Genomic DNA, 26941 nt, shown 5'->3' on the forward strand with positions numbered 1-26941 from the left:
TGATTTTCAGATCACTATATCAAAGGTTAAGGTCACGGTGACCTGAAATAGTAAAATGGTTTCTGGATGATAACTCAAGAACGCTAATGGCTACGATCATGAAACTTTATAGGTACATTGATCATGACTTGCAGATGACCCCTATTGATTTTGAGGTCACTAGTACAAAGGTCAAGGTCATGGTGACCTGAAATAGTAAAATGGTTTACGGATGATAACTAAGGAACGCTTATGCCTAGGATCATGAAACTTCATAGGTCCATTGATCATGACTCGCAGATGACCCCTATCGATTTTGAAATCACTAGGTGAAAGGTCAAGTTCACGGTGATCCGAAATAGTAAAATGGTTTCCGGATGATAACTGAAGAACGCTTATTCCTAGGACCATGAAACTTGATAGGTAGATAGATCATGACTTGCAGATGACCCCTATTGATTTTCAGGTCACTAGATCAAAGGTCAAGGTCACGGTGACCTGAAATAGTAAAATGGTTTCCGGATGATAACTCAAGAACGCTTATGGCTAGGATCGTGATTCTTCATAGGTTCATTGATCATGACTGGCAGATGACCCCTATTGATTTTCAGGTCACTAGGTCAAAGGTCAAGGTCACAGTGACAAAAAACATATTCACACAATGGCTTTCACTACAACGGAGAGCCCATATCGGGGGCATGCATGTTTTACAAACAGCCCTTGTTTAAAGAAGTCTTTTTGTGGAGAAAGTTTAATGTAGTCGGAAAGTGTTGTCACTGATCAGCCTGTGTTTACTGCATAAGCCAATCTGGGACAACACTTATAGCACATGCATGAGGCCCAATTTCCCTACAATGAGGCTCATATGAGAATCACATACAAGTTATTTATTTTCCTTAAAAACTCATATTTACAGGAGCTACAACAAACTCTGAATAAGCTGAAAGGCAGCCTGTCGGAGGTCCAGAAACTAAACGCAATCTTTTGCGAGGGAGCGAGTCGGAAGAGATGTGGACCACTTAAAGGAGAGCGTTTGAACCACTTCTGTGATTGGCTGAACGAGAAGGAGGAGAAGCTGAACGCGGTGAACGAGGACAAGACTAATAGTCCAGAGAAGAAACTGGAACAGGCAAAGGTGGGGCTCGCTATTTGCTGTTTTAGAAGTATGCGGCAATATTCTTTAGAAATTAAAGTTAAAGAACATAAAAACACCCCTGGAAGTTCAGTTTGGTAGAAGTAATATGTTATTTGAGTTTATCTTTGATAATGAATTTATAGGTATTAAATTTGCACTTACAATCCATTGAAGTAAACCATAGGGCAATCCATTAATTTTTAAAATATTGCTTGTAATTTTATGATGATTTCTGTTCTCAGGCTATTTCTACAGAAGTATACGAAAACCATATTACATTGGAGAATCTTGAAAAAGATGCTAAAGGACTGTCCCAAAACTTCCGCTCACGCGAGACAGCTGCTTTAAAAGCCAAGCTCTCCACGGTTCGGCGCCAATGGGAGAGCCTTTGTGCTCGCGCCAACGACCACAGCTCGTCCTATAAGACAAACGTGGAGCACTGGCAGATGTACCAGATCCTAGCCAAGGACCTCATGCCCTGGATCGTGAAGGCAGAGAAATACTGCGCCACTGAGCTGCCGAAATGTTCGAGTCTGGAAGAAGCCAAGGAACTGTATGCCCTGCACCAGGTGAGCTCCATGGGGCAATTGTGTGGCCTGTGGGTTGTTGACTCTCTACAGCTTAGAGACATGTTCCATTTTAATTGATCTTCGTTTAAAGGAAGTCTATTCTCAGACAAAAAAACATTTAAGGTTGAAAGTGTTGTCCCTGATTAGTCTGTGAGGACTGCAACACTGCAAGTAACTCGCAGGCTGTTCTGGTTTTATGCTGGTTGCAAATAGCCATTTTCACTTTGCTTGTGGGTTTGATAGGGTCAATTGCGGGCTGATAGATAAACTTGTTTTTCATGTAGCTTTGCTGGCACATTTTCTTAGAGTATGCTGGGTAAAATATGGTTAAATTGAAACAAGTAAACATTCTTTACATTAACAGACATGGGGAAACATCTCATTTGATGTCTTAACATTAAATTTTGGGCATCATCAAATGTTTATTATTCTTTATATTTATATAGTTGCATTTTTATTATCTTTTCCCCTATCTTTAGTTGTTTTCTTGTTGGTTCATCAACTGATATCAGGGTTTTTCAAAATTGTGAAAAACAATCAGCCAACCTGTAATAATTGTGAAAATCGGTTTTAATGAGTAAGCAACAAGCATTAACATTTCACTATTTCAACTTGCAGAGCTTCTTGAACGAGTGCGAAGAAAATATTTCGATCTTTGAGAAGATGACCACAGAGGCAGGTTACCTCCTCAGCCAGCCGAATATGCAGAAGGAGCTGGACACGCTTCAGCGGCGCTAGGGGGACGTGATCCACGCCTGTGAGGAGCGCAGCGTGCGCGTCGACAAGATGCAGGGCGCGTGGGTCGCATACAATCAGGAGGTGAACGGAATCAACAAGATACTCCAGAAGTTTGAGAACCGCCTCGCTGTGGAACCCAACGTGAACTCGACCGATCTACAGGTGCTGGAACACGAGTTGGCCCTGTTCAAGGTATGGAGGGATTGAGTTATTGAATACTGGAACTTGATCATAGAACACATTTTTATGTGAAGTTAAAATGTCAGTTAAAGTATATAACAGTTGGAATGAAAAAAACATTTTTTGATATTGAAAAAAATCATAGACAAGTGCTTATTATGCAAAAGTACAGACAGAATATTACAAAACTACATACAGAACATGAAATGAGAAATTTCGTTTGAGAAAATTTTCACAATGATGTCCATTTCATGTTTGATGTCTTATTCAGAATTCAAATAATAAAGTTTTATAGCCTCAATACTTTGCAATATATCGTTTTTGATAATATGAATCTGTTGAAGTGCAACTCAAAATAAATGTCTATGAGTTTTATGTTAAAATGCACTTCTTTAATTTATCAATTTTTAATGTTCAGATTTTTATCGGAGTACACAAAAATGCACTAGGTTAGTGTTTTGTTTCAATAGTTTGTATAAAATACATTTGATGCCTTCATTTTAAATAAATCATAAACTGTTACATGTATTATTTTTATAGACACTCCAAGAGGAGATTCGTAGTCAGCAGCCTCACTTGAACGCCCTGCATCGTCAGTTCAAGCAGGTGCGTCAACACACCACCCCTGAAGGAGTACACGACCTAAAGGCCATGGAAGACGTGGTCAAGACCAAGTACGAAAAGGCCGCCGCTGACGCCAGCGAGCGACAGAACATGCTCAATGGGGCTCTCCGGCATAGGCAGAACTTTTACAGTAGTATCGGAGAGTTTGAAAAATGGATTAAGAAAACACAACAAAAACTTGATACCAGTAGTGAAATATATTCCGACGAAGTTGGAGAGACTCTCGCTAAGTTGAAATCGTTGCAGAAAGAGTGCGATGAAAATGAGCCAACTTTTGAGCAGTTGTGTGCCGAGTTCAAGAAACTGTTGGCAAATTGTAATGATGACGAGGCAGTCATTCTTAGGGACAAGTTTGATAGAGTGATGGGAGGGTACACAAAGATAGAGGATACCTTGAAAAGTCATAAAGAGGTGTGTGAGAAATGGGACCAATATCAAAGTAGCCACAAAGATGCTCAAGCTAGGTTAAAGACTCTGCAAGCAAAGCTAGAGAATCCAAATATCAAAGAAGATGAAGTCGCGGAAATTAAAGAAGAAGTGAAATCTCTAAGAGCGGAAATGGGAGAATGGGATAACCAAGTAGACGCCTTGGATGAATTGATGGCGACTTCTCAGCTGACAATCAAAGATCGGGCTACTCAGCGCACTCTGCACTTTGGGATAGAGTTACAGGCACTGGACTCATTGTGTGACTTTTATCGGAGTACACAAAAATGCACTAGGTTAGTGTTTTGTTTCAATAGTTTGTATAAAATACATTTGATGCCTTCATTTTAAATAAATCATAAACTGTTACATGTATTATTTTTATAGACACTCCAAGAGGAGATTCGTAGTCAGCAGCCTCACTTGAACGCCCTGCATCGTCAGTTCAAGCAGGTGCGTCAACACACCACCCCTGAAGGAGTACACGACCTAAAGGCCATGGAAGACGTGGTCAAGACCAAGTACGAAAAGGCCGCCGCTGACGCCAGCGAGCGACAGAACATGCTCAATGGGGCTCTCCGGCATAGGCAGAACTTTTACAGTAGTATCGGAGAGTTTGAAAAATGGATTAAGAAAACACAACAAAAACTTGATACCAGTAGTGAAATATATTCCGACGAAGTTGGAGAGACTCTCGCTAAGTTGAAATCGTTGCAGAAAGAGTGCGATGAAAATGAGCCAACTTTTGAGCAGTTGTGTGCCGAGTTCAAGAAACTGTTGGCAAATTGTAATGATGACGAGGCAGTCATTCTTAGGGACAAGTTTGATAGAGTGATGGGAGGGTACACAAAGATAGAGGATACCTTGAAAAGTCATAAAGAGGTGTGTGAGAAATGGGACCAATATCAAAGTAGCCACAAAGATGCTCAAGCTAGGTTAAAGACTCTGCAAGCAAAGCTAGAGAATCCAAATATCAAAGAAGATGAAGTCGCGGAAATTAAAGAAGAAGTGAAATCTCTAAGAGCGGAAATGGGAGAATGGGATAACCAAGTAGACGCCTTGGATGAATTGATGGCGACTTCTCAGCTGACAATCAAAGATCGGGCTACTCAGCGCACTCTGCACTTTGGGATAGAGTTACAGGCACTGGACTCATTGTGTGACTCAGTATTATTCAATTCTAGCCAGAAGGAGCGCATCAGCGAGCTGGCTGAGTTGTGGAAGAAGTTTGAAGCTAAACAGGCTCAGCTTGTTGAGAAACTTGAGGATGTTGGGGACAGAGTGGAAACTGCGGTAGTGCCTCAATCTAGTCTACAAGGGGTCAAGGATCTCGTAAGGGAGATAGAGGTGAGCTGATGTGTCTTTTAGTCCGTCCGTCCATCTGTCACAAAACTTTTAAGGGCTATATCTCAGAAACTATATAAGATATCTACATGAACCTTCATGTGTGTATATATCAATGATGAGAAGTGGTGGTGGATATCAATTCAACGAATTTGCTTTTTTTTTTAATAATGTGTGTGTTTTTATGCCCTATAAATGCACTATAGTGGGGGACATATTGTTTTTGCACTGTCTATTGGTTAATTGATTTGTTTGCTCCAATTTTAACATTCTGCCATAACTTTTTTTTGCAATATTGAAGATAGCAACTTCATATTTGTCATGCATATGTATCTCATAGAGGTGCACATTTTGAGTGGTGAAAGGTCAAAGTCAAGGTCATCCTTTAAGGTCAAAGGTCAAAAAAACAAATCCAAGGGAAGTAATAAGCTTTTAAGGTAGATAATTATCTGTAACTGCCAAATGATAATTTTTTTTTAAATAAATCAAAGCGGCGCAGTAGGGGACATATTGTTTCTGACAAACACATATCTTGTTATATTGTATATTTTATGATGTAATTATATAATAATTATATTTATAAAATACGAAATTATTAATATAAGAGTAAATAATTGTTGCCAAATCTCAAGTCTATGATTTACCTGACAATATGATTTATTCTACTAAAAATGGGAATATATTAATTATTTTTAAGTTAAGTAAAAGATATAAGTAGCAATTCTGTTATTTTTTAAAACTTACTTATATTACATCATTTGTGCATGTAAAAAAAGAATATGTATATTAATGACTCAATTTAAAAACTTTCTGAGCAGAATAGTAGTACATTGTTAAAATTAAAAAATGTTTTGTTATTATTTTGCTTGTGAGTGGGTTGCCCGTTAATCCTTTCTGTAGGACAATAGAGATGAAGTATTCGCCTACAACCCTAAAATGTGTATTGTAATTTCTTTGCTCGTAAGTAACACTTGTCAGTTGACCCTTTCTTTAGGACGCAAGAGATGACGTATTCGCGTACAACCCTGAATACGAGCAGCTGCGCGAACTGGGTCGTCAGATCATGCAGGCAGACCCCAGCCGGTCCACGGCAGTCCAGGGCGGTCTCTCCAAGGTCAACAAATCCTATAAATGAGCTGCACTGTGGGAAAATGGGATTTAATAAATGTGCATTAAGTGTCATCCCTGTTAAGCCTGTGGAGTCCTCAAAGGCTTATCAGAGTAGACAGTTTCTTCCCAAAATGGATTTTCTCTAATGAGAAATTTTCTTAAAACAAAAATACAATACAACTGAAAGTGTTTTCTCACGATCTTTCCGTTACATGAAAAAAAATCTGTTTCTTTTATGCGTCTTTTTCAAGAAAATACTTTACATCATTCTGTTTCCCTTTCGCTAAAACGTTCTCCTTTCTCCCGTGGTGTGCAATACATTTCAAAACACAAAATGACGTCATTAGTATGACGAAATGACGTCATTATACCAGCAAATTCTCCAGTTAAACTCTTTTACCATGTAAATAAACGGTGAACAAAAATAAAAAAAATTGTTGGAATACGTGGAATGTCCGTTTTAATTCACTCGTGATCATAATATATATATATATAATTATTTATGATAATCTAAAAATCGAAAAGGTAGTTACGAAAATTTGTTATTTTCGACGGTGAAAATAACGATTTGTTTTTGTCCCCTACCGGTTTCACCGGAGGGGACTTCTGGTTTGCGCTCTGTCTGTCAGTCTGTCAGTCAGTCAGTCACACTTTTCTGGATCCTGCGATTACTTTAAAAGTTCTTTTTCATGAAACTTGAAACATGGATAGATGGCAATATGGACATTATGCACGTCATTTCATTTTGTTCCTTTATCAAAAATTCTGGTTGCTATGGCAACAAATAGACTAGAATTACTGCTGAAAATGGTGGTTTTCTGGATCCTGCAATAACTTCAAAAGTTCTGAATATTTTTTCATGAAACTTAGAACATGGATAGATGGCAATATGGACATTATGCACGTCATTTAATTTTGTTCCTAGGTCAAAAATTCTGGTTGCTATGGCAACAACAAAAATTCTGACAATGGTGAAATTTCTGACAATGGTGGAGCCGGTAGGGGACTATATTGCTTGGCAATAGTCTTGTTTTTACTGCTGTTATTTTACTGCAGAAATGTCGTATTTTATCATTAGGTATAAAACAATATATTTTTATCAGTTTATAACGTTATTTGGTAAGTTGTATTTGTTCCATTATATCAGTTATATGCAGGATATTGCTGTTTTTGGTATGATGGCCTGTTATAGCAACGTGTGATAATATGAGTGTTAACTTTCTTAACCCTTTCCTGCACAAAAGCAAACTAAAAATTAATGGCTTTATGCCAACAGCAAAAAGAACAGAATAGCCTGTGAGTAACAGGTTCAGGTTTTTTGCTTCTCATCAGTACTTACGTGTTGGAAAAGAAGCCTTTAAAATTTGAATATAATAAGTAAAGTCTTTAATTATACCCCCACAAACGAAGTTTATGGGGGGTATATAGGAGTGAACTTGTCTGTCTGTCGGTCGGTCGGTCTGTCGGTCTGTCTGTCGGTCCGTATTAAGTGTCCGCTCTCTAATTTAAGTAGTTTTCATCCGATCTTCACCAAACTTGGTCAGAAGTTGTATCTACATGATGTCTACGCCAAGTTTGAACATGGGCCTTGCCGGGTCAAAAACTAGGTCACGGGGTCACTTAGTGCGTTTTAAACATTCAGCATGTTGTCCGCTCTCTAATTCAAGTAGTCTTCATCCGATCTTCACCAAACTTGGTCAGAGGTTGTATCTAGATGATCTTAAGGCCAAGTTTGAGCATGGGCCTTGCCGGGTCAAAAACTAGGTCACGGGGTTACTTAGTGCGTTTTTTAACATTCAGCATGGTGTGCTCTTTCTTATTCAAGTAGTTTTCATCCGATCTTCACCAAACTTGGTCAGAAGTTTTATCTAGATGATCTGAAGGCCAAGTTCGAACATGGGCCTTGCCGGGTCAAAAACTAGGTCACAGGGTCATTTAGTACGTTTTAAACCTCACCATGTTGTCTGCTCTCTAATTCAAGTAGTTTTTATCCAATCTTCACCAAACTTGGTCAGAAGTTGTATCTTGATGATGTCTAGGTCAAGTTTGAATATGGGTCATGCCGGGTCAAAAACTAGGTCACGGGGTATCTTAGTGCGTTTTAAACCTCACCATGTTGTCCGCTCTCTAATTCAAGTAGTTTTCATCTAACCCTCATCAAACTAGGTCACAAGTTTTATCTAAATGATCTCTAGGACAAATTTGAACATGGGCCGTTCCGGGCCTTAAACTAGGTCACGGCCCGGGTCACTTAGTTCGTTTTTGAACATTCAGCATGGTGTCCGCTCTCTAATTCAAGTAGTTTACATCCGATCTGCACCAAACTTGGTCAGAAGTTTTATGGAGATGATCTTAAGGCCAATTTAGAACATGGGCCTTGCCGGGTAAAAAACTAGGTCAAGGGGTTACTTAGTGCGTTTTAAGAATTGAGCATGGTGTCCGCTGTTTTTTTGTGAAGACGATATGCAGAATATTATGTGTCAATGCGGCATCTGGGGGTAATGGTCACGTGTGTGACACAGCTCTAGTTCAATTTTTATTTTTTTAGTTTGGGAAACATGTTTGGCTCATTTTGAATTATTATTTTAGTAGCCTTTTCCCTTTCTCGATCAGAAGTAACCAGCATAAAGCCAGAACAGCCTGTGATTAACTTGCAGTCTATTCAGGTTTCATAGTGTTTGCTGCTCATCAGTATCTTAAGAGTTGGAAATGAAAGCTTGAATCTACAATGAAGTAAGGAAGGTTTTAAATCCAATTTGATTTTCTAAGGGACTACAAATGGGACAAAGTGTGTACCAGAGTTGTGAAGGGCTTAATGCATTTGCCTTCAATGTTGTCCCATATTAGCCTGTGCAATTTACACAGGCTTATCATGGTCAACACTTTCCACGTATTCGTTTTTGGTTTGAAGGAAGTCTCTTTCTAGCAAAAATCAAGTTAGGGGAAAAGTGATGTCCCTTATAAGCCTGTGCGGACTGCACAGGCTAGTCTGGGACGACACTTTACAAACATGCATTTATGCATGTTAAGGCTCATATGCAATTTATTTTCTATCTTTATGTAGATAGTTTCCTTTATATCTGAAATCAGGAACAAGTGGAGAAGTGTGAACAGAACATTGCGGACCATGAGAGCTACCTGCAGCGGTACAAGGAATGCCTAGAGTGGATAGAGTCACAGCAACAGGACCTTGAGGACTGTGTGGACATGCCCCAGGATAACGAGATGTTAGACGCTAAACTTACAACCATGAGTATGAGTACAACCTTCATAGTAATTCTAGGTGAATGTAATGGTCAAGCATCTGTTACTTTCTGCTGTGTGTCATCAAGTTCCCTGTACTGCATATGTTTGGAAATTAAAAAAAGATTAGATTGTGCAAAAATTATTTGACCACAAATCCAAATTGTTGAACAATATACACGTTTAACGTTTGTTTAACAATATACAAATGATAAGGTCAATCAGTTTATCAATTAAGTTTTACTAAATTTGTTTGGTGGTCTTAGATGTATGTACTGATTTGCCACAGTTACTGCTAGATTGACAATTTAAAAAAATCAGTGAAAAATGGCATTCAAGAACAAATCATTGAAACATTGTAGAAAAAAAATGTAGTCAAAAAAATCATACATTGGCCATTCTAATCAATTTTCTCAAGTTTTATGGTCTAAATTATCCACTTTTAATAATTGTTAATATTTCTCTGCAGACCCTGACTTCCTCTACCGACTCTGGTCTTGGGACTTTCAATTCTGCCCTCGAGTCCGGAGAACGACTTTACCCGAACACGTCCAACGAAGGCCGCGAGGCGATTTTCAATGACCTTCGCTCTCCGAGAGACAAGTGGGAATCCTTCAACGATAATCTGAACGAGACTCAACGAAAACTCGAGACCTTGAGAATGCAGTGGTCAACGTTTGATGAGAACTTTGAGCAACTCGAGTATTGGGTCGCTAAATCGGCGAAGCAGTTGAAGCATGAAGATTCCGAGCCAAAGATTACTCTTCAAGAGAAGAAGGCTGCATTGCAGCACTACAGGGTACTTGTTAATAATGAAGTTGTAGAGTATTGCGGTATTCCTCTTAAAGGAAAGTTACTTTTGGGGCTTTGTCTGATATTTTTGTGAAAAATTTCTTCTAATCAACAATTTAAACAGATTCATACATGGTTTTGGTTTAAATCAAGTTATACTACGTTAGCTGAATTACTTCTTAACATTTACCTACACTCTAAATTTGACTTTCAACCTAGAGATTTTTCTGTTCAACTTTTTTGTATAATTGTTTGTTTTAATGGGTGGGAAAATGTCTGTCTTTTCATTTGTTGGTGCTACGGTTGGTGTGAGTTAACCCACACTGGTATTTTCATATGACATCAATAATGCTTCCCACAAAGACTTCATTCTTGAATGTATATTGTTTTTGAACACTATCATAACATCTACATCAAATGACCTTATGTTTGCCATGACCTTAACCCACTTTACAGAAAGTATACATTCTTTGATAAACCAAACTGATGTGTTTTGCCAAACATCAATGCTACTTCCTATAACGCTTTAATGCTTGAATGAATGATTTCTTATAAAACTTTCTACACACCCACATCATCTGAAATCATTTTGACCTTGATATTGACCTACTAAATGCTTGGTTATCCCAAATTTACCATTTACCTACCATCAATTCTACTAATTTTAACACTTTGATGTTTCCATTCAACACATGGAGAGTATTCGCATAATGATCTGACCTCATTTTGACCTTGACCTGTTTAGCTAGACTCTTTCAAATGTGGAAATCTATCAATACTGATATGGCTTCCACCATAAGGCAGCTTCTTTTAAAACATGTCTTTAGTGAATTTGTTTGAGAATGGCCAAAGTTTTGATGGCTTTGGTCTTTTTATGCCCCCTTTCGAAGAAAAGGGGGCATATAGTGATCGGACTGTCCGTCTGTCTGTCCGTCCGTTGGTCCGTTAACATTTGCTCGAATACACTCTAGAGGCCACATTTCTTGTCCCATCTTCATGAAACTTGGTCAGAAGCTTTGTCCCAATGAAATCTCGGCCGACATTTCATGCCCAATCTTCATGTAACTTTGTCAAAATGTTTGTCTTAATGATATCTTGGTTGAGTTCAAAAGTGGTTCCGATCCGTTGAAAAACATGGCCGTCAGTGGGCGGGGCAGTTTTCCCTAATTTGGCTATAGAGAAACCTTGTAAACACTGCAGAAGTCACAATTTTTGCCCAATCATCATGAAAGTTGGTCAAAACATTGGTTTTATTGATTTCTCAGACGAGTTTGAAATTGGTCGGGATCGGTGAAAAAGCATGGCCGCCAAGGGGGGGGGGCATTTTTCTCTATATGTATATAGTGAAAACATGTGAACACAGTAGAAGTCACATTTTTGGCCCAATTTTCATGAAATTTGCTCAGAAACATTTGTTTCCTTGAAACGAGAGTTGAGTTCAAAAATGGTTCCGGTCAGTTGAATAACATGGCTGCTGGGAAGGGGGCAGTTTTCTCATTATGCCCCCCCCCTTTCGAAGAAGAGGGGGTATATTGTTTTGCTCATGTCGGTCCGTCCACCAGACGTTTCCGGATGATAACTCAAAAGCGCTTATGCCAAGGATCATGAAACTTCATAGGTTCATTGATCATGACTCGCAGATGACCCCTATTGATTTTCAGGTCACTAGGTCAATAGTAAAGGTCACGGTGACTCGAAAATTAATAGTAAAATGGTTTCCGAATGATAACTCAAGAACAATTATGCCTAGGATCATGAAAATTTATAGATACATTGACCATGACGCGCAGATGATCCCTATGTTGTTTTTGATTTTTATCGAGTGCACCGGGATTGTCTCCCATATGGCCATCGCCCCCAGAAAGACGTGTTAGTTGGTTACGGGGGATAGTGCAAGATACAGGAGACACCCAGTTCCAGAGGTGACCCTGGGTCTTTTAGTGCCCGGTGTATAGCACCTAGTACACTGCACCTCGGTTTAACGTCTCATGCGAAAGACGAGTTAGAAGGTTAGGTGCAGCGGGGGATCGAACCAGCGATCTCTGGATTGTGAAGCCAGTGTGTTACCACCAGACCACGGATCCGCTACCGAGATGATCCCTATTGATTTTCAGGTCACTAGGTCAAAGGTCAAGGTCACGGTGACCCAAAGCAGTTAAATGGTTTCCGGATGATAACTCAAGAACGCTTATGCCTAGGATCATAAAACATCATAGATACATTGATCATGTCTTGCAGATAACCCATATTGTTTTTCAGGTCACTAGGTCAAAGGTCAAGGTCACGATGACCCGAAATAGTAAAATGGTTTCCGGATGATAACTCAAGAACGCTTAGGCCTAGGATCATGAAACTTCAAAGGTACATTGATCATAACTCGTAGATGACCCCTATTGATTTTCAGGTCACTAGGTCAAAGGTCAAGGTCACGATGACCCGAAATAGTAAAATGGTTTCCGGATGATAACTCAAGAACGCTAAGGCCTAGGATCATGAAACTTAATAGGTACATGGATCATGACTCGTAGATGACCCCTATTGATTTTCAGGTCATTAGGTCAAAGGTCAAGGTCACGGTGACCCGAAATAGTAAAATGGTTTCCAGATGTTAATTCAAGAACGCTTATGCCTAGGATCATGAAACTTCATGGGTACATTGATCATGACTCGGAGATGACCCCTATTGATTTTCAGGTCACTATGTCAAAGGTCAAGGTCACGGTGACCTGAAATAGTAAAATGGTGTCTGGATGATAACTCAAGAACGCTTATGCCTAGGATCATGAAACATCATAGGTACAACGATCATGACTCGCAGATGACCCCTATTGATTTTCAGGTCACTAGGTCAAAGGTCAAGGTCACGGTGACCTGAAATAGTAAAATGGTTTCTGGATGATAACTCAAGAACGCGTATGTCTAGGTTCATGAAACTTCATAGGTATATTGATCATGACTCGCAGATGACCCCTATTGATTATCAGGTCACTAGGTCAAATGTCAAGGTCACAGTGCCAAAAAACGTTTTCACACAATGGTTAACGGTGACTTAACTTAGAAAAATTGTTTCCAGATGATAACTCAAGAATGCTTACGCCTAGGATCATGAAACTTCATAGGTACATTAATCATGACTTGCAGATGAAATAATGATGAAACTTGACCAGGATGTTTGTCTGGACAATATCTAGGTCAAGTTTGACATTTGGTAAAGATTGAATGAACCGACTCCTCTCAGGTGAGCGAACTAGGGCCATCTTGGCCCTCTTGTTTAATTAAATGTTTGATCACAGGCTTAATAAAACGATCGAGTCAATCACTTTTTGGTGTTACCGCACGTCTATTATAGACATTCACAGTTTGTTTTACATTACTAAATCGGACTTCCATAGCGTGGTAACGACTTGACACCTTTATGGCATGTTTAAGCCAGTTATCGATAATTGCGCGAGCAAAATGTCTGACACCGCTCGCGCTGTGCTGACTAGGTATTGTAATTTTCACGCTTCGGGCATCTTGAGAATTTAGACCGTCCGGTATACTCAATGTATTTTACGTTGAAAATGACCAAATTCACGGAGATATCCGTTCGGTTTCCGGTTTTGAGAGAGTTCGGTTTATTCAACATTTTTTAACAAAGAAATAGAAGGAGAAAATAGACTGGCCCGACCGTTCGGAATCAGGAGAGTTCCGGTATTCAGAGAGTCCGGTATTGGAAGAGTCTACTGTATAACAAAGATCAAGTGATGTTTTGTTTTATAAAAGAAGATCAATATTGATTTTCCAGTAGCTGTACATATTCTCATACTCATTTACTTTTTTATAACTGACTTTGATATATGATAACAATTCAACATATTTTATTTAATTATGCCAAAACTATTTTACAAAAACACAATCTCTTGAACAAATACGGTTGTTTTCAGTATCTAAAAGTGTTCTTGCTAAACAGATTGTAACAGTCATCCCCTATAAGATGCTTAGATGCTTATCTTATGATCTCAAATTTGGACAACAATTTGTTGAAACATGTACTTCCATTTTCTTTTGCTGATGCTCATTATTAAATTACTGTTCTCATATTACTTTTATCCAAAATAAGAGCTTTGTCGCAACGGGAAACAAATGTCTATTTAAAAAAAAAATCACACACACACAAAACTACTGATAGCGCATATATGTATACATCTGCTGAAACAGCAAACCTTTTCTTTTCACAAAATAATGTTAACAACCCTTTTTCCTGGATACGACGGTTGAGTTCAAAAATGGATTTGCTTCATCTAGTAACATGACCGCCGTGGGGGGGGGGGTCATTTTCCTTATATTTATATACTGAAAAAGCCTGTGAACACTCTAAAAGTCACATTTTTTGGCCAATCATCATGAAACTTGGTCAAAATATTGGTTGTATGTTGGATGAGTTTGAAAATGGTCGTGATCAGTGGAAAAACATTGCCACCAGGGGATGGGGCAGTTTTCTCTATATGCTTGTAAGAAGCATTTTCCTTATATATATTTTTTGTTTAATCTGGGTATTAAAATCATGGCCGCCAGAGTGGGTGGGGTAATTTTCTATATAGGCCTATTGTGAATACTTTGCAACACCTTATTTTTAAAGTCAGTCTTGTAATACTAATAACTTAAAATATTTGCTGAAGAGTTTTAATCTTTGTTTCTTTCCATCCAAGTCTCTCAGGTGAGCTACCCAGGGCCCTTTGGGGCCTTTTGTATTTATTAATTTATATTTATTTTTATTTTATGTTGTTTTTGTTTGTGTTTTTTTTTTCACCAAATGAATAAGAGTTCATGATTCCAAGATACGTATCACAAACATTATAATTGAGGACCATGTATTACTTTCCTCGGCATTATTGTGATTCCTTTAAAAATATCTAGACCACCATGTAGCTGTAAAATTGCCATTTTATTGCTATACGCATGTATCATGAGTGATCTGCAACTTTATTCATTTAAATGTTACTAAGTTTGAGTCCATGGAATAAACTTTGTATACATAAATGTTGCTCTTGTGAGCATTCTTCTTAAGAATTGTAAAGCTTTGCGTGTTTTAAGAGCCAGAACATACAGTTTTTTTAAGGAAGGAAGAAAGCGAAGTTTGCTTACGTCTCCGTCTGAGAAAACACATATATATATATATATATATATATATATATATATATATATATATATATATATATATATATATATATATATATATATTGCATACTTGTTCATGTTATATTGACCTAGTTGCTAATTTTTATCAGGTGACGTGTAATGAAGGCACAGATGGGCAGGAATATTTTCCGCAAGGGTATGTATATAAATACATTTTGGCTGGACTAATAATTTCAAGTATTCTGTATCTACCATTTAAATGCGGCTAGGATAACCTTCCGTCCATCATGTCTGACCGTTTCCCGTTCGTTTAAAAAACTTATTACTGCGAGTTCTCAATAACTGCTAAAAATACTCGGAAAAAAAGTATATCGGGACGTGTAAACAAATGTCTAAGATCGAGTTGGTGTTACTTAAAATAGAACAGAACAAACGTGGAATACTTAAAAAAACGTTCATAAGATAGTATAATGAAACTTGGTATATACTATAGGTTGGCTATTGGCGTGTTTGTCGAAATCTTCATCTGTTCATAGTTCTATCGTTTTGTCTGTCGGTAAAATAAAATAACTAGAAAAGTGTTATTTATAAAACTGTGCCACGCGATTTTTCAGAAAGTATTATACAGATTTTTGGAAGAAACTTAGTATAATAAAAGAAGAACCATTTTTGCACTCTGCAATACCGTTCGAATTTTTATCTTTATTCAAAGGTCAGGCCCTAGTCACATGAATATAACAAAACTGAATAATATAATAAATGGTCAATTTATGAGATATGATGATGAATCATGGTAACCACGTTTTAATATATGTGTGCATTTTGTCCGTCTGTGAATATGTTCTTCTGTTCACACATCCGTCCGTTTATCTGTGCGCTTAAAAATGCGATACGTTGAAACGTACGTCTAATACTATGATGAACATTAGTTTACATATAACAGTGAATGGCGGATTATGCGTGACTGTTCATTTATGAAAATATGTTTCAGGTAGGTTGTATAGAAATGGAATAACACAAAATAAGATATATGACTAGCAAAGTGATGGTAATAGGTTCAAACTTTCTTCGTCAGAGGCGAATCATGTAGGGAATGTTTCACGAATATTTATATTGATGTGCTACACGGATTTCGGATTGTAATATGAATCATTTTAGTGAATGAAGCTGTAAAGGTACATTCAAAGGTTTTGAACTTTTTAATTAATTTCGGTTTTCACTCAACAGGTATGGGCTACTGTATTGCGTGCAATACTTTCAATGAGATATTTATAATGTTTTGCTGCGTGGAAAAAACATCATACGACATGGACTCAATACATCGTTCCTGTGTACATATGTAAAGAAATATAAGGCTTATGTATTGTGCTGTTTTGTGCTGTTTTGTACTGTTTTGGCAATTGGTCACTTGCCTTAAATAAAGGACCAACTAATTGTGTATAATGAGAATTGAATACTGTTCCAGCAGCTGGAGTTTTCACTTCTTTATATATTGTAGAAAGATAGATCTGTAAAACGCAGCACTAAATTAAATAACATTCTGAATTTAATTGTTGGTCTTGAATAATTAAAATCACATTGTAAAAAATGCGTGTGGCTTTTGCTCTTAACCATAAGCAACATAAGACAAACGTGTGTGCATACTTTTCAGCAATAAGACCACAATCCTTTCTACTGGGTACTCAGAAAGTAAGTAAAGTCTTTATAATAATCAACACTTATAATAACTTATTCGTAATAATAACTTATTTTGTTTATATCAAAACAGTTGTATTTTTTTTTTCATAATCATGGAAATATATTCCAGATTACTTTTATCCTATTACATAAAATTTAAATCTATACTTCAGGTTGGGAATCAGTTGAATATATGGAATATCAATGTGACACTAGAAGGCTTCCGGCATTTTCATACAGCAAAAGTTTCATTAAAGGAATAGAAGCACGATGTATGAATGGTCTATCTGATATTGGTTTAATGAAACATGAGTCGTCCAAACTCTTTGCGATTGATGCCAATGTCTTCGTTCCATCGCGACAAAGCTTAACTCAAATTTTTGACACTATTGCTTTTGAAAAATGCAAAACTTGCGTTATAAAAATTCTTGAAAAATCCCTTTCTCCCACAAGACCATGCGTGTGGATTGTTGACTATGAACATTCAAATGAAGCGTGCAATAGTTTATACAAATACAACAGCTCGAACGAAATAATATGCCTTTTATTACTCGGAGATGCTGCAACAAGCCAAAAACTGTCTACACAACACAATGTGATTATCGCATACACATCTCACGATAACATACTTGACGCCATGGACGACTTGCTTGAAAGATTCGCATTCATGACCGTTAGACCATTGATGCATAGAATTAAGGAGAAATATAGAGCACAAGAAACAGTATCTGGTATGTAGTTATTTAGTAACTCACAACAGATATTGTATGCCGTTAACACTTGAAGTAAAGAAAACCTTGTTTGCTTTCTTGAAGTTTAGGCGTCCATTTTTGTTTCAGACAATGTCAATGAGGCGCTACACGATGTTTACGATTATGTACGCACGGCTTACGAGAAAAGCGCGGTACCATATGATGAGTGGCCAGAAATTCCAGAAGCGAATTGTAAATTTCCAGCAAACGTAGATGATGTATGCATATCAATCGATGTCATTCTATAGTTTACTAACAATTGTATCGATTCACGTATAATGTTATAGTTTAATATTATGTATTTTTGGTTACTGCAAATGTTTCAACCGATGTGTAGCTTAAGAGATACCAAGGAACAAAATAGGTTTAATGTGACTTTTTTCAAGATTTTGACTTTTGATTTTAAAAGCATTTTAAATTAAAAGCTTACGTTTATCAATAATACAAATTTACAAAAAGGTTCAACCATGATTCATGCCGATGTCTTTTGTATTAAAAGGCTATTCCTTAACGTCAAGGCCATCCGAACAGCAATGTTGCGCCATGCATTTGATGTTTTATGCAAGCGGTCCACGGTTGTTACAAAATATAACGAAAAAGCAATTGTTTCGTTCCGCTTTACAAACGACGAATACTCAAAAACATATTCATAGTATCATTATGTTAGTTGTATTCGAAATTATGTACAAATGTGTGTGACAGTCCGCTAGTTTGGTGGGTGTGCCTTATTTTCTCCGGCATTATAATCGTTATATTCCTTGTATACACCTGCAAAAATAGATTAGCTCTCTACAGCCATGACTTCTCTAATTAGCATGTATTTGCAGTATTGTTACAAGCATTTATATTTTTATCATTTTTAGCTCGGCTGTTTTCGGAGAAAACCCGAGGTATTGTCATAGCCAGCTGGTCGTCCGGCGTCTGCCGTCCGCCGTGCTAAAACCTTAACATTGGCTCTAAAATCAAAGTGCTTCCACCTACAACTTTGAAACTTCATATGTAGATGTGCATTGATGAGTTCTACACGCCACACCCATTTTTGGGTCACTTGGTCAAAGCTCAAGGTCACTGTGAACTCTAAAAAAATATTCTGACAAGCTTTCATTTATTTACAACCGCACCCGCAGCCGAGCGTTGGCGCCCGTAATGCGATGCTCTTGTTATCTAATTAATATAATCATAATTGCAGAATGTGTTTACAAAAAATATCTTTTACAAGTCTGGTATCAATATATTTTGTAGGTCGTTGAGTCCGTTATTAAAATACCTGGAGTGTTATCCTGTATTAAGAAACTGCAGCGACTCGAGATATATATCGACACATCTGTAGCTGTGGAAGGATTTTGCAAACAGTCTGTGCTACAAGTTTTGGATGGATACAACATTAAAAACGTATTATTTATGTACTGAAATTTAATTCCATTTTGTAATGCTGGATCTCCAATTTTGGATGGTTTAGGGACACTCGGGGGATTTGCCGATAAGTTTTCGTGCAATAATACTGCAAATAATCAAAAACAAATCAACTGCAAAGCTGTAAACAGTCGTACTCAGAATCCCAACTTGGTAGCACTTATTTCTAAGCATGTTGCTATGGTTTCACTTTTACGACAGAAGAAATCAAAGGCATCTCTAAAAGTGTCTGAAAAGGTTATTGGTTATATTGAACATCCTGATATTCTTCAACCTGCATGGCTAGATATAGTTCCTGTTGACGTTTTAGAAGATGTTCAAAAGGACTGTGTGACACAATTTAAAACCAAGGAGGGGTTATTAAAATTTGCCACTTTGAATGACAAGAACATTTGCAAAGGAGATCCTGTTCACATATGGGGGGCTGTGTCTTCGCCTGGGTTGGCTTATGTTCGTGAAAACGCTTACGGGAAAGATAAAAACAGACACATTATATTAACAAACTATAATGACGGAACTGTGTTTTGCCAACCCGGTGATAGTGGATCAATTGTTTGCAAAAGCGATCGCAAGGGCGTGGATTTGTACGCAATAGCAATGCTTGTTGGGGAGTTTATACCAATGCACACAGAGGAGTATACAACAGTCGAGGGAGATACACCAAAAACTGAAGAAACCCCATTAGAAGGAAATGGAAAGCAACAGCCACCATGTAAATTGAAAAAGAAAATTCAAAATACTACAGATCAAGCTCGTACCATAGATTCTGAAGTAAAACCTGACGATACCCAAACAGCTCAGAATATCGTCGAAAAATGTATACTACTGCGTTCTGACGACGTAAATGAGAATAAAACGGATACGGAAGAACATGCTAACATTAGTATTGAAAATCCTCAAGAAAAGAAGATAAAGCAGTCAAATATAACGGATGATTGTGCAAGTTCTAGCGATAACTCAAATATTTCGGAAGTCAAGACAGAAGTGCCAGACCAACAAAGACAGGGACAGTCGCTGTATTTAGCGCTCATACTTGGGAATGCGTTTCAAGAATTATCAAAAGTGAATGAGTCAAATTTTAGTCTATGTCAAGAAACAAAATAATTATTCACTCTTTATTAACACCGATACTTTGGTTCATGCATTTTCTGCAGAACTGACATCGATTTCTTGGAGTATAATTTGTAGCCATTAGTACTCGTAAAAACACACACACAAAACAACGTTTTTTTACTCTTGATAACCAATATTTTGAATATTTAACTTTCAGACTTTGTTCTTCTGTTTGCTAAGCACAAAAGATGCATTTTCGTATTTTATATATGTTTCTGTTAGCGTGTTTTTCACATTTAAAAAAAAAGTATTATAAACTTATAGATATGTATGTTACTAATTCAAATGCTGTTATCATTCATACATAAATTAAGCAAAATTAAGCACAACGATATACCTTCTAATTATGTATATAATGGTTAAATCCATATTATTTACATATTTTGTTTTGTGTATTCATGTATTACCAAATTGAATGATCATGTCAATGAACGTATTTTATTTTAGAGAAAATGTGTTTATATTTTATTAAACAAATGTTTAATTATCATATTCTGAATAAAAAAATTAAGCTTAAGTTATTTAACTATCATTATTTTGTTTAATTTTCTTATACTTATTGTCGTGCTCTCAATTTTAGGTGTAGATCTTTTTGATTTGACAGTCTGATAAATGGTTTACACGTTGCGTTACTATAATTTTTACATGTGTTATGTATTTTCTTAACAAAATATTGTATGTTCACCTGTGCACAGCATGCACATGGTTAGCTTCTGGAATCGCCTTTTGTCTGGCTTGCGGCATGCGTCATCCGCTGGGCGTCCAGCGTAATTTGTTTAATTCAAACGACATAACTCGTGAGAAAATTTAAGCGACAATTCAAATGCACCCATTCTTTAAAATTGCAAGGATTAAACATATGTTATTTTGTATAGTAGTCGTGTACTTCAATTGTTCAATTCAGTTTTTAAATTCAAAACCACGCCCAAGTGGACACACGATGTGTAAAGACTTTTAAAGGAACGTGAATAGTAAATACTTTTTGAAGTCATGTCTTAAACTACAAGTGAAACAGCTTTTATATTTGGTATCAACATCAGATATGAGTCTTTTAGGACGTGTGGGAAAAGCATGCCTCTTAGCATGAGCACTGACAAGCCCCAGGTATAACATGATTTATACAAACTTGCTTTGTTTTAGTAGTTCATAAGGAACAAATCGTTTACCCAAAAACCGCTTTGGTATGTAACATCAAATAGTGGTTATTTGCAAAGTTTGTTCAAATCATATCTCGGGAAGATTACAACTGGCAAAACCAAACAGGTCATATGATAGATAAAATCTGGTATGTACAATTATTGTCCATGGTTTGTATCGCATGTAACCAATAAAGCAGCGCCAAACATGGTTATCATCTCGGTCACTATGTTGGACGTGAAAAACATGTTTATCTCACTGGTCTTCACGTTGTAAGAGAACTCGATGGAAAACGTCAAAGATAAAAAAAAGTTACAGCAAACACAATGGTTATTATCGCGTGCAATCAATGCAACGGCAATAACAGGTGTCATTATTGCGGGTCACCCAGTAAGAATTGAAGACCGTGTGTTCATCGTGGGTCACCATGCCAGCAGCCCAAAATATAATCATCATTTTTACATTGTTTACTCGTGGTCTAAGAATATATTTTACATTTGTAAATCAAAACAGGTATTCTTTATTTTTCTTTAATTATAACTATTTAATTTCAACATGTGTTCCGTAGTTATTTCATGATCTAAATAAAGATTCCTGAGCGTGATTGGTGATGTAATACTGCTCCTTGGATAAATCCCACAGCGCGTTTCATGGTCAACCAACTCGAGGTAAACTTTCTTCGTTTCGCTCGTCAGTCTTAGTTGCCCTCTCTATTAGACAACGCGTTTATGGGCTGCGCGGTTTCCTTAGCTATGCTGAAAATCTTCGGTACATGACATTGAACTGTTAGAAACAAGTCACTGATGTAATATCAATGCAGCGTTCATGTCATCTTTACATGGTTACTCGGTTACTCTCGATGTAATGAATTGGTATTATCTTTTAACTTTTATTTTATTAACGTTAATCGTATTTCGACGTTGCTGCTTAATTGCATGCTATGTGCTAAATTAATTTTAGATATTTTGATACGCACAAATATTGTTCATAACATCTGACTTAAAAGTGTGTTCATAAACTCGTACAAATGTGTCACCTAATGACGCTGTTTATATTTTGATTCATTGATTTCTAAAACCGTATATCCAAATGCCATGTACTGCGCATGACTTTGTATTTTAACAGGTCTAGTGAAAATATTGTTCTGTTTAAAACTTTACATATACTGTAAAAATATGTCATTTTACACGTACTTTATTGACTGGTTTTGTGATTGTAAATAGTTCTTCGCTATTTTATTGTGTAATTTGTAAAAAAGATATAGGGTTGCAAATGTACATTTGCATTTAGTACTGTGTCATGTGTTGTTATGATAATTGATAATATGCTTTTCCAGTTTGATCATGTATCTAATTTAGTGACATTTTGATGTAAATAACAAGAAATGCGCTATTTCGAATTAACTAATACATACATAAAGGGTAATGAAGGCATACGCAATGTATATAGAATGTAAATGCCAAATATATAATATTTGTCAATAAATATAATAGTTATTATATTTTTCTATCTCAATGTAATGAAAGTGTTCTTTTGCTTCAAAGTGTAAAAATACTGCACACAAAAAAGTGTAACTGAACGCGTGGAACGCTGTATAGCCGAGTTGTTAAATGCTTGTCTCCTGTAGTTTTGACATGATTCATTGAGATCGTGTACCTTATTTATTGATTTCTGTTACACCATTATCGGTGTTTCGACAACCAATATAAAATAACGTATAAAAATGGAAAATTGTACATATACTGTAAACGCTTAAGTATAACTGGTTAGTTGGACATAAACGCGTCGTTACCATCAGTATGCAACTCAGTGATGAAATTGGTTTTTGTTTAATTTTTAAGATTTTGCATATAAAATATGTGCACGTCATTTCAAATTACCATGTAATGATGATGTATAAGATGTTTCTAGACGGTAGATTTCTTATTATAATCGAAAAAACAGTTAGTGTTTATAAATCATTTGTTTCTATATGTTTGCGATTTTAATGCATTTGAGATTAATATTTACTTTACTCAAGTCGATGAATGCTAATACAAGAATTAATTCAATTATATTGAGACATTTTTAAAGCGGTACAATGCCACTCATCAGTCGCTTTAGTCTTATTATTTAAAAGCTAAACAACATACCATTTTTAATCAACTAATTAATAGCTTAGAAGAAAACCCTATACCTCTAAGTGTAATACGGTGTGCGTTAATTCTAGAACTGTGATTCATGTTAAATCGCTGCATGTCCTTTGCAAATCGTAAGAAGAAAAAACATATTAATTTAGATACGAACTAATTGTATGTGCAATTGTTATCGGCAAAGGATTTAAGTTGTATCCCTATATTCTACATGTAATATGAATGTATGCGACATGTAAAGCATATTAATAAATTGTGGCTGAATATAATAACAAGCATACATTTTGTGTTTTAATCATTTTTGTTTGAATAGTGTGTGTTACTTGCCTGTTAATAATGCGTTAGGTCCGATCATTTACAATATGCGATTATAATTACAAGCATACATTTTGTGTTTTGAATCATTTTTGTTTGAAAAGTGTGTGTTACTTGCCTGTATATAATGCGTTAGGTCCGATCATTTGAAATATTTTGTCAAACTAGACAAAATTGTTTTTCGTTGGTATAAGTTCTAAAAATAATCCCTGTGCGCTACAATGCAATTTGGATTTCATATCTGTTTTCAAAGCAGCATTTAATCGAGCGTATTTTCAATTTATTATTGCGTTCCAAATGTCGGTTCGGCGATTTCTTATATAGTTATATTTACCGAAAGCTTCACAAAAGTTTCCACTGCATTTTTATTTATGCGTTCTAAATTTATGCGTTTTAAATTTATATTTTATAGAACAATTTGAAATTTATACGTGTTATCAGTGTATTGACAGTAATAATATCTGAAGCATATTGAAAATAACAACAAAGTCTGTTTAATTATTGTGTAACTAGATGCATGATGACAAGACATAACTGAATCGCAAACTGAGTGTTTGCTATAATTAATTATTATTAATGCCTGCAAGTACATACGGTTATACAGAATCATTTCCGGGCAAATTTACATTCGCAAAGTATGGGATGCTATACCTACGTCACACCGGACCGGCGTCCCTACTACGACAGAAAAGCCTTTTTTCTCTAATGAAAATATATTTAACCATCGGTCCGGGGTCCTGTTATATGTTTTCTTTGCGAGTCCGCATCGTTCTCTCCACCTCCTTAGCGTAAAATTGAACTGAATGAATGCACGCGCGTTAAAACTGTTATTTTAAGATTTAATTGTATTGCTGTGTAATGATATGTACTGTTACGACTGTTTGTGTCTGTAGATTGCGTAAAATGTGTTGTATTTTATTATCTTGTCAGCTCAAGCCATTCATAGCACATGAACAACTTTTTTAAAAATAATTAGGTCATATGTACCCAAATGGAATTGGAGGAATTTTTAATTGCGCATAATATATCGATGTAACGATAAAAAAGTGTGTGTGTGTGTGTGTGTGTGTGTGTGTTTGTGTGTGTGTGTTTTCAGAATAGATAAAACAATATCCATTTGTTTCGCTGTAATTTGTGTTTGGTAATTATATTGGATTCATACATTGTCGTTTTACCATTCCGATACGTACTTTGCATGAAAATTAATTGATGTTAAGAGTTGTTGACTGGTTGCATTATGAATTGATGGTTAATTAAGGCTTTGTTCCATTCAAGTCCACATTGATTTTTTACGCATAATTTGCTTGCCTTAAATTTGCATTGCTGTAATTCTGCTCTTACTACTTCCGTTACTCGGTTGGTCTACGCCAAGGGAAGGTAATGTCCCCTTTGCTCTTTTCTCTGTTTGTAGAGGATCTAGAGTTGTTTTACAACATAATATAGATTCTGGTTTAACTATAGACGATGTTTTACTTATATTACTCTTTTTCGCCGATAATATGGCCATATTGGGTAAAAATCATGAAGAAGACCATACCCATTTGGATAATCTGCTTTTATATTGTAATAATTGGGGCTTTGAAGTAAACACTTCAACAACTACAATTACGGTTTTCCGTAAGAGGGAACGTTAACGCAAAAATGAGGCATGGGCATACGATGGTCATAACATCGTAACAGTGAATAACTTTAAATTCTTAGGTACTGTTATACATTATACAGGTAGTTTCACGTTAAATCAAGAATATTTAGTAGGTAAAGCCCTTAAGGCTATGAATACTTTTCTCTACAAGTGTAAAATGTATGATCTAAAACCTACAATACGTTGTCAGTTCTTAGATGCATTTGTGGGTTCGATTCTTAACTATGCCTCCGTAATATGGGGTTTTACAAAGATAACAGAAATATAACGTATTCATTTAAAGTTTTGTAATAATGTTACAAGTACGACTCAACAGTTGTAACGCATGCGTTTACGGAGAGTAGGGTAGATACCCACTTTACATTAATCGTTTCATAAGAATATTGGTTTAAAATTAGATTGAGTAATCATATTATGCTCAATACTTTGTATACTATGAATGTTGAAGAGTGTCATAAATAACACATCAATTGGTTCTCACATATTAAACAGTTCTTAACCGATTATGGTTATGGATATGTGTTTAATAACCCTTACTATGTGTGTGTTACTTCTTTTATATGCCAGTTTAGAAATAGACTTATAGATACATTTAAACACGAATGGTATGGTACATTAAGTAACAGTCCTGTGTTAGACATGTTTTCTTTTAATTACAATAGTGTGTGATTCTTATTTTGATTTGTTACCAAGAAATTTGAGTATTCACTTAGTTAATTTAAGAATTTCTGTACAACAATACAGAGTCCAAACAGGGAGGTATGCCCGCAATAATACTCCTCTCAATGACATTTACTGTGTTTGTTTCAATAGTAGAGATATAGAAGATGAGTTTCACTTCGTTTGTATTTGTCCATCATTAGTGTTTTACGACAGAAATACCTAAAAGGTTATGTAAATGTAATTCCATCTGTGTTTTAAGGGCACTTTTCACGGTTTGGTAAATTGACAAAATTAAAAAAAAATGTTTCAAATCGGCAAAGTTTCGTGTTAGTTATGATATTTGTGAGGAAACTATACCATATAACCTTTATCACTTACAAATCTTTCTGTCATTATATGTTTAGGAAGTTTACTATATGCATTTTCTTCGTTTGTACTTTTTTTGCTTTTTTCATTTGTAATGAACTTTTTTGTATTGAAAACGTGACATGTTTACTTCTATACTATATGTATTAAGACGATGTACTTATTTATAAGTCTAAATAAAATGTCTGTTCTGTTCTGTCTGTTCTGTTGTATGAAACATATTTCATACTATATCTATTTAATTGTAGACGATATATTAAAAAGCATCAATATGTGTCCGCTTATACTAGGTAAAACATTTCTAAACCGGAAAGTGGATTATTAATCTATGTAAGATTTAATCAAAAGAAGTTTTCAATACGACCAACTTAGATCCCCACTGCGGGGGCGTCCTTTAGATCTTCCCCATAGACACCAAATTATGGTTCTAGGCCCAGGAAACAGATTCGAGAGCTTTTTATGAGTCAGTG

General features: G+C 36.2%; 2 protein-coding genes across 2 annotated transcripts in view; both read left to right on the forward strand.

Annotated features, from left to right (window-relative positions):
* Positions 1-2435, forward strand: part of LOC127848452 (muscle-specific protein 300 kDa-like) — a 44518-nt gene extending 42083 nt beyond the window's left edge. The window contains exons 9-11 of the mRNA XM_052380919.1: positions 896-1114; positions 1357-1683; positions 2302-2435. Of these exons, the coding sequence (XP_052236879.1) occupies positions 896-1114; positions 1357-1683; positions 2302-2421 (666 nt within the window). The 3' untranslated portion in view covers positions 2422-2435. The remainder of the gene's footprint in view (positions 1-895; positions 1115-1356; positions 1684-2301) is intronic.
* Positions 2436-2469: 34 nt separating this feature from the next.
* On the forward strand, positions 2470-26666 carry LOC127849137 (muscle-specific protein 300 kDa-like). Its single transcript, XM_052381857.1, has 10 exons — positions 2470-2613; positions 4039-4998; positions 5990-6109; positions 9196-9378; positions 9818-10147; positions 15411-15457; positions 16913-16950; positions 17112-17669; positions 17778-17908; positions 18933-26666. The coding sequence occupies exons 1-10, from the start codon at positions 2470-2472 to the stop codon at positions 19098-19100; spliced, it is 2679 nt and encodes an 892-aa protein (XP_052237817.1). The 3' UTR covers positions 19101-26666.
* Positions 26667-26941: the final 275 nt, after the last annotated feature.

This window comes from Dreissena polymorpha, chromosome 10 (genome assembly GCF_020536995.1).
Source record: "Dreissena polymorpha isolate Duluth1 chromosome 10, UMN_Dpol_1.0, whole genome shotgun sequence".
Classification (NCBI taxonomy): Eukaryota; Metazoa; Mollusca; class Bivalvia; order Myida; family Dreissenidae; genus Dreissena; species Dreissena polymorpha.